Raw genomic sequence first — 8,038 nt, 5'->3', positions numbered from 1 at the left:
ACCTTTTCTGTAGCCAGATCTGTACAGAGGTTCTAGGAGAAGTAGAAACGTTACTGCTAGAGCTTCCTCCTCTACCTGAGCTTTTAATATTTTTTTTTTTTCTTAAGTTTTGCAACTGCAAGACTGCCTGTCAATAGAATTAGGCTTTGTTTCATTGTATGAGACTGTGGCCATCATCTTTAGTAATATCCTAGTTACTCCAGGCAGTTTGTGGGAATTTTGCCCAATGATGATGGGCCTTTGAGATACATGATTCCTATTAAGCAGTTTTAAATTTTTAACTTCTGGCCAGTTTGGCTTTACAGCTAAGAAAATCAGCTCTAGAGATACCTTCATGGGTCCACTTGTTACGTGCTTTTGCCTTGTGAATTTCTATTTCGGTTTAGTTGCCAAAACTTTTAGCTGTTCCTCTGAGGAGACTGGGAGGCAAACTTCAGTTTCCTGGGTGAGATTTCTAACAGCTTATTTTATATTCATGCACATATGGAGCATGAGGCCATGTCCAGTACACCTGCTGGAGTTCTTGCATTTCTGGAAAGACTTTTTGGCCGACTCATCTTTTGTTCCTGTGCCTGCCACGTGGTTATTTCCAGAGCCGATTTCATAATTCCTCGGTGTCATGCCGAGCATCCTTGGAGCAGGCTGCGGGCACTTAGCTATCGACTGTTGACTGTAGAGGCCGTTGATACCTGTCTGCTCACCAGTCTCACCAAGCAGCAAGTGAAGATTTACAGCACTTTAGTCCTGGATTTTCTTGCTCTTAATACATGTTTTGTAGCATATAAGCAGCAAATCTGTATTTAAGAGGTGCTGGGCCTGCTTGTGTGCTGTTCAGGTGACCTGTCTGTGTGCTGAAAGACCAACATACATTCAGTTTGCATTGGTGATCACCTGCACAAATGGAATGAGTGCTTTGGATGTACAACGTGTTGGCCTCATGCATGGGTTTATCTGTGCACATGTACTGAGCATGGCCAGATTTCTAACATTTGGCTGGGACAGCAGCAGTGAGTAGTCTCAGTTATTTCGTCTAAAGTCTAGAAATTCAGATATTATGCTTAAATTTTTCACATTCTGCACAGAAAACTGCTGAGTTTTTCAGGCAGGGAGCAAAAAGATGTTTTTGGGAAACTTGAGAAGATAGATTCAGTAAATCCGTGGTACTTTGTGAGTATGTATTGAAGTATGCTAGCATCTAGGTTATTCTTGCCAACTTGTAGACATCTGAAAGTCAGAGGCTAGGTTTGCTCTACAGTAAATGCTGGAGAGGGAATGGAGGAGAGGGAGCTGGAAACTCCAGAGGGTTTTCCTTAATAAATGTTTATTTTAGTATAAACTCCATCACTGTCTGAAGTTTCCACCATAGAGGAAATGTAGATGTTTCTGCTGTAGAGGAAACATAGGTGCCTAGCTTCGATTTATGTCTAAACCAAGGTGAAATAAATTTCCAGTTCTACTGGTTGCTGGCAGATGTGTTCATAATCTACTGGCATGCTTGAGAAGCCACTCGATTGCCCAAGTTAGTAGGATGTTTAATTGTAATTTATTCATTTGGATACCCTGATTTTCCAGAGCTTGGTTTTCACCAGGAAAGTTCTGAGGCACAAGCGTTGAGTGCTCTTCCCTCTCAAGGCATTGTTTTCAATAGTTTGGTTGTTCTGTGTGTCTTATTTCTTGTGGGTTTTATCCTTGCTGTCAGACAGTTAGGTTTATATTCAACCTTCCTATTTTATCTAGGCTTAAAACTAGACATCCTGTCCAAGTACAGATGGAGAAATTGTGTCAGTGAAGTGATGGGCTGTTCTTGCATACATGTAGTTGGACAAGTTACTTCATCAAAATAACTACCTGACCTCTTCATTGACTCATTGCAGATTCTCAATTTTCAGGATTATATGTGGCTGGATTAATGACCGTCTGGTTTTACTGAAGAATCTTTATTCTAAGAAGCCAAAGTTAGTTTATTTTTGTTTTGGTTTTATTTTAAAAAAATATTTTACATGTGTTAGTATATAAAAATTCAGACTCATGTAGGAATCTTACTTGTCATCCAGGATTTTTACCCAACATCTAGAATGTGACCTTAAATTTATTTTCAATCTGGTCTTGTCTTTGTGTTCAGAAATGTCATGTATATAGTCATGAAGTACCTTCCGGTGTACAGTTCCCACAAATATAAAATGCAGGATTACTAGTTTAGAAGTAATATCTAGCTAATGCTGTAATATCCAGTCTGCTCAAGCAACATCCGTTGCTCTTACTCTTTTTGACTAAAAAAAAAAAAAAAAATTAAAAAAATTCTCAGTTTATTCTTGAACCGTTTGACAGAATGATAAAAAGCTCTTCTGGTGATGCAGTACTTATTTAGGGAAAAGATCATAATATAGTCAGAATTAAGTGCATGTTTAAAATGCCAAGTCAGGCTCTTATTAAAGAAATCTTTAAAGAATCTGTGGCTGCCTTTGGAAATTTGAAAACTTGAGAATCTTTAGGGAGCACAGTCCACTTTACCCTGCAACATGAATATAAATAATTGGAAAAGTGGGCTTTTTGCCACAAAAGCATGGATTTATTCTTCAAATGGTGACTAAAATCTCGTAACTTTTATTGCAAATGATGTATGAAACATAATCAAAAATATGGTGTCTGATCTATACTGGCAATAAATATTTTGTTACTGGCAATAGGCTTCACATGATCTTAGAATCTTTAATCATAACAAGTAACCTTAAGCAGAAAATGCAGAGCACTCACTTTTACAAAAAACCTTATTGTTTTAATCGAAATGACAAATTATCATCCTCATTCTGCAAAAACTTATCTTTGTATTTACATTTTTACACTGTAATTAGCGTCAGGGAATTCCTCAGGATTTGCTTTCTCTGTGTGAAGCTTAGCATGTTGGTAGGCTTTGTGTGGTTGAAATCCATATCCAAATTGTAGCCTCTCAGATTTTCTGAAGCTTTTTTTCCTAGTTTGAGAGGTGGGTAAGTGCATGTTTGGCGTGAGGGGACATGGGGTCAGAATATACATTTTAAAAAGTAGTATTTGGCTATGCAGTCTTTAGCATTGTGTTAGTATTTGTGCCTTGCTTATATTAATTAATATATTTTGTTTTCCATGTGTTCCATATTATATTGATCATAACTTGAGTCTTGATTTAGGCTTTATGTAGGATAAACAAATACTTGAAGGATGATATTCCTGTTCCCACCCCAAACCCTTTCCCAACGCTGGTATTAGTCTTGGAGGACTAATCTGCTTTTTCCAGATTCACCTGAAAATTAGAGAGGAAAGTCTTAGAGTTTAGAATATTTTGATTTTGTTTCATGGCAATTCTTTTTTTTCTTACATTTTTGCTTTAGAACTTCAAGTCTGTGTGTGGATGGTGAATTGGTCAAAATTGTTGTTTAAGGACCATTGAATTTTGGTGGTAGACAAAGTGGTCAAGTGTCAAAATGTTATAAAGGAAAATAGAAAAAAAGTGAACCTGATGCTGTTCAGCAGTTCTTTTAGTGTGTTTTCAGGCTGTGAGCCCTTGCTGCTTAATTCTCATCCTGCTGCTGCATACAATTTTGCCTTTATGCATAACTAATTTAAAAAGCGAGTTCAGATTTTGGCTAAAACTTATCGTAAAAATACCCAACCAACCAAACTACATCAACAAAACCCAACCCCCCCCAAAAAACTACCATGACCAAAAAAAAACCCCACACAAAAACCCAAGTAAATATTTATTTGCTACCCTAGATTTCCTTATGTCTTAATGTTGCTGGTCTAGTCACTCTTTGAGGTACTTAGTTAAGTTGATCAGCTGAGCTTGAATGCACTGTATTAAAATGTTTTCCTTAATATTATTCAGTATTTTCCTGGAGAGGTTTTAGTTTAAACACAGCATGTTATAAATATGCTGAAGCCAAGCAAGTTTATACCTTTTTTTGTTTAAACACTTATGTATTCTGCCTATGTAATAAAAATTATCTACATTTAGCCTATTTTGTTTGACAGCAGTGTTTTACAGTTTGTGTAATTGATAACTTTTCTGTAAAGCATAGGATGCTCTTAGGAACAGTTTTTTACTTAAATGCTAAGTATCAAACTCTTCTCTCTCTCTTTCTTTAAAGGCATCGCTGCTCCGAAGGTTTCAGAGTACATTAGTCATAGCAGAACACAACAATGAGACTCTTACACCAATTACACTAAATACAGTCACTGCGGCAAAGCGTCTTGGAGGTGAAGTTTCTTGTTTAGTAGCTGGTACCAGCTGTGACAAGGTAGGAAATGCTGTTTTCATCTGAATGGAATAATGAATGCAGTGAAACAATACTTGGTGGCGACTTGGTCAGCCTGCAAAATAATCTGTAGTAAAGAGGACCTGTGCCAGGAATTGCTAATCTGCCGGAAATGTCCTGCACTTGAACTGCTCTTCTGAAGTGAAAATATGGGTATATATTTCAGTTCACAGGGGAGAATATCAATATCAGTTGTTACAAGCTTAGGCAGGCAAGTTTTTATAGGACTAAAGGACAATTAACTTTAAAAATAATATTTCCCTGTAAAGTTTGAAAGACAAGTTGCAGTGCTAAGAACTTGGACAGAAACTTGCACTTGTTGAAATTGAAACCAGCAGAAATGAAACAGCACAGTGACAAATAGGGCTTCTGAGCATCTTGCTTTTACTAGTCAACTACTAGTAGCGTAGCGAGAGCGTGTTTGCAACCTAAAATTCTGAAATTAGTGTTTCTTCATTTTATTGTTTAGCTCATGTCTAAAAAATTTTCTTGTGTTAGCTGTTGTATTGTTAGTCTGATTTTTATGTGCAAAATCTAAAGACAGTATAGTTAGTACATGACACGTTTATTTCCAGCATGATGTAGTCTTGTGTGAACAGTGAAAGTACAAATAATTATGCCTAATATTTTTCTTACTAGGGTATTGTTCATGAATTGTTACTCTGTGAGCAATATGTAGTATCTCACGCGGGAGGCATACTTATGGCAGCTGGTTCGCAAATAGGTGGAGAAACCTCACTGACTTCTGACCAGACCCAGGTGTTTGAGGTGGAAGCCTGGAAGCAAATATTTATCTAGATCATGAAAAAAAAAAAAAGTTGCCCGATATGTCTGTCTTTTGAGTTTCCTTATTCTTTAGCACTTGCATAGTAGAAAAATGATTGGGAATGTTTTGCTTGGGTTTTTTTAATACTAAGTATATGGTGTCTATTTGACAGCGTATGTCATGCTGGAAAAAAGTACTTTGCAGAAAATGAAGGTTTGGGGTTTTTTTTAAACTTCTTTTTTAGAATCTGTATTGATAGGACAAGAACCAGTTTCTCAAATAGATATTTTGTAGCAGCTATTATGGAATTTTTGTTTATTTCCTCTTGTTAATTTTTGAGGGTAAACTGATACTCAGCAAAACTCAGTAAGTAACTACGCTAGTGCTGGGATGATACATGTGGTCTCCAGACACTGCTGTCAGTCTTCTTCTCTCTGATCTGCAACAACCCTTTTATCATTTAAACTTCACTTCTGCAAATTTAAAGGAAAAAATGCATAAATATAGACTTGAAAATATACATCACATCAATAGGCAAAGAGTCAGCTGCGAACAAAGGATTGCTCCTAAAATTTGGACAAAGATCATAACATCAGTGTACATTTCTGTTTGCATTGTGTGCTTGTGTGGTAGATATTGACCCATTTAAAAGAAAGTAGGATTGGTTTCTTGATGACTATATTGGAATTTTCAGCAATAATCCTCAAGTGCAATTGTTATCGGCTGTTATAGTAAATCATGAGATCATTGTGTAATCCTACACACAGGAGGCAAACTTTGCTGTGTTTGATTTTCTTTGTAGTTTTCTTATTCACAAAATTCATTTTCATTATCCCATAAGGCACTATGCTGTGAGTCAGATCCGCATTTTGTTCCATTGGCTTCATTCTGATTTGGAAATACACATACTTTTGTGTTCCAGTTTTAACTAATCTATAGGCTGTAAGCTATTTGCAGCGGAGACTCTTGTTATTCGTTTATGGTGCCTGCCACCACAGGGCCCTAGGTTTAGTTGGAGCCTCCATGTGCTGTTATAATACAGACTAATAACATTTCATTTGTAATTATAGGTAGCACAAGAACTCAGCAAAGTGCAGGGTGTTGCAAAAGTTCTAGTGGCTCAGCACGATGTATACAAGGGATTTCTAGCAGGTGAGAGTTGTTTTTATCTATGGTATTTATATTTGTGACTGAAAAGAAGATAGTTGTAAATTTTGAGCAATATATTTTTATCCTCAGAGGAGCTGACTCCCTTGATTTTGGAAACTCATAAAAAATTTAATTTCACCCACATTTGCGCTGGAGCATCTGCCTTTGGGAAGGTAAGTAGGTCAAAGTGCATCAAAAATTTCTTGTAGAAAAGAGACAGAGGTACTATTGTATGTAAGAGTGTAAATCAAATGCCTGAGAGAGGTCAGCTGTGGACAGTTTTGAGTTTTAAAAAAATGTTCCAGTAGTTTGCTTAAGAAGTCATTAGTTAGAAAAACTGATTCATGTCTGAGTTTTATTATGGACTGACTTGGACAAAGGAACAGTGTAGAAGAAATATTTAGTAGTAACCAGCTAGTTCTATGTACACAAGGCAAAGTGTACAATAGCTTAAGTGATCTGAAAGCCTTACGAAAATTGTAAGGAAAAGTACAGTAAATTGAGATGAAAAATGTTGAAATGAGAGTTTGCAGACCTACTGGAATTTTTTTTTTTGGAGGAGGGGAATTGCATCTATGATGTAAGTCATGTAAATTGAAATCTCTGTAAATATATATAACAGATCCAAATCCTAGCCCAGATGGTTTTTAAGGAAAATACAGTTTTTCCAAACTTGTTTCTTAAGGAGTATGTTTTGAAGTACACAGAGAGCCTCAGTGCTAACAATCTGGCCAACCTTGTGGTGCAGCTAAATTAGAAAAAAAGGATACTTCAGAAGTCCTGCTGATGTGGGATGAGTGACATCAGCCTTCCCTCTGACTACCTTCACTTCCAGTCAATATACTTGTAATTTTGCTAAGAGAAATCTTTACATACCTTAAGTCTTAGGGAGGTTTTATTTTATTTTTTTCTTTTTAATTTTGTTATGCAGTGTCTTAGTAAAAGTTAATAGCTTTTGCTTTAAAGCTTATGTTTCCATTTTTGAGTGCTTTATGTGAGTAAACATTTCAGAACTAGGCCCTTTGTGTCGCACCAGGCTAGGAGGGGGACAAAAAGCAAGCAAAGCTCTTGCTGTCATTAATGTCTTCATCATTTATGTTGCTCTTCTTACCCTCCTTCCCATTCCTAAAGGTGCTAAGTAGTTTTCTAGAGTCAATTTCAGAGCAGGAGAATATATATTTTACTATTAATTTTTTTTTTTTTTTTTTTTTTGCTTTTGGGGGGAGAGTGCAGGGATTTTTTTTTCCCCTATTGTCTCTGGTAACTAGTTTCAAAAATTTTTGTTTTGTTTTGTTTTTTTCTTGAAGTGCTCAGCAATCCATAATTGTCAATTTTCTAAGTAAATTGCATCTATATTCAGTTTTAAACTATTGAAGCAAATAACCCTCCTAATTTAAGATATTGAATTAAGAGTTTACTTATGGTAAGTCTCATAAAATGTCTAATGTTATTATAATAATGGGATTTTATTTGGCTGCTAAAGCTACCTGAGTAGCCCTACAAATATCTTACAGTTTTATGTGCCTTTTTGCTTACAGGCTGCATTATATAAAGTTAAAATTGGGACAGCAGGCATTCTTGTACCGACCATGTGGATTTTACTTAGCATTTACTTTGCTAACTTTTCATCTTTAACTCCTAGAATCTTATTCCCAGAGTGGCTGGCAAACTTGATGTTGCTCCTGTTTCTGACATTATTGAAATTCAGTCACCAGACACTTTTGTGAGAACTATATATGCAGGTGGGTAATCACAAAAAGTATGTGGTACTTGTGCAGTAAAGGACCCAATACTGATAACTTTTTGTGGTGGTTTGGGTGGATTCACCCTT

General features: G+C 36.2%; 1 protein-coding gene across 1 annotated transcript; it reads left to right on the top strand.

The window, feature by feature from the left end:
- Nucleotides 1–292: 292 nt before the first annotated feature.
- Nucleotides 293–7,949, top strand: LOC104530555 (electron transfer flavoprotein subunit alpha, mitochondrial-like; the record flags this gene model as incomplete). Its single annotated transcript, XM_029086781.1, has 5 exons — nucleotides 293–317; nucleotides 4,125–4,274; nucleotides 6,129–6,210; nucleotides 6,298–6,380; nucleotides 7,850–7,949. Coding segments are annotated over 5 exons (440 nt in total), but the record flags the coding sequence as incomplete, so codon positions are not given.
- Nucleotides 7,950–8,038: the final 89 nt, after the last annotated feature.

Source organism: Antrostomus carolinensis, unplaced genomic scaffold (assembly GCF_000700745.2).
Source record: "Antrostomus carolinensis isolate BGI_N321 unplaced genomic scaffold, ASM70074v2 Scaffold54499, whole genome shotgun sequence".
Taxonomy (NCBI): domain Eukaryota; kingdom Metazoa; phylum Chordata; class Aves; order Caprimulgiformes; family Caprimulgidae; genus Antrostomus; species Antrostomus carolinensis.
Note: the sequence above shows the minus strand (reverse complement) of the source record. Positions and strands in the feature narration are given on the sequence as shown.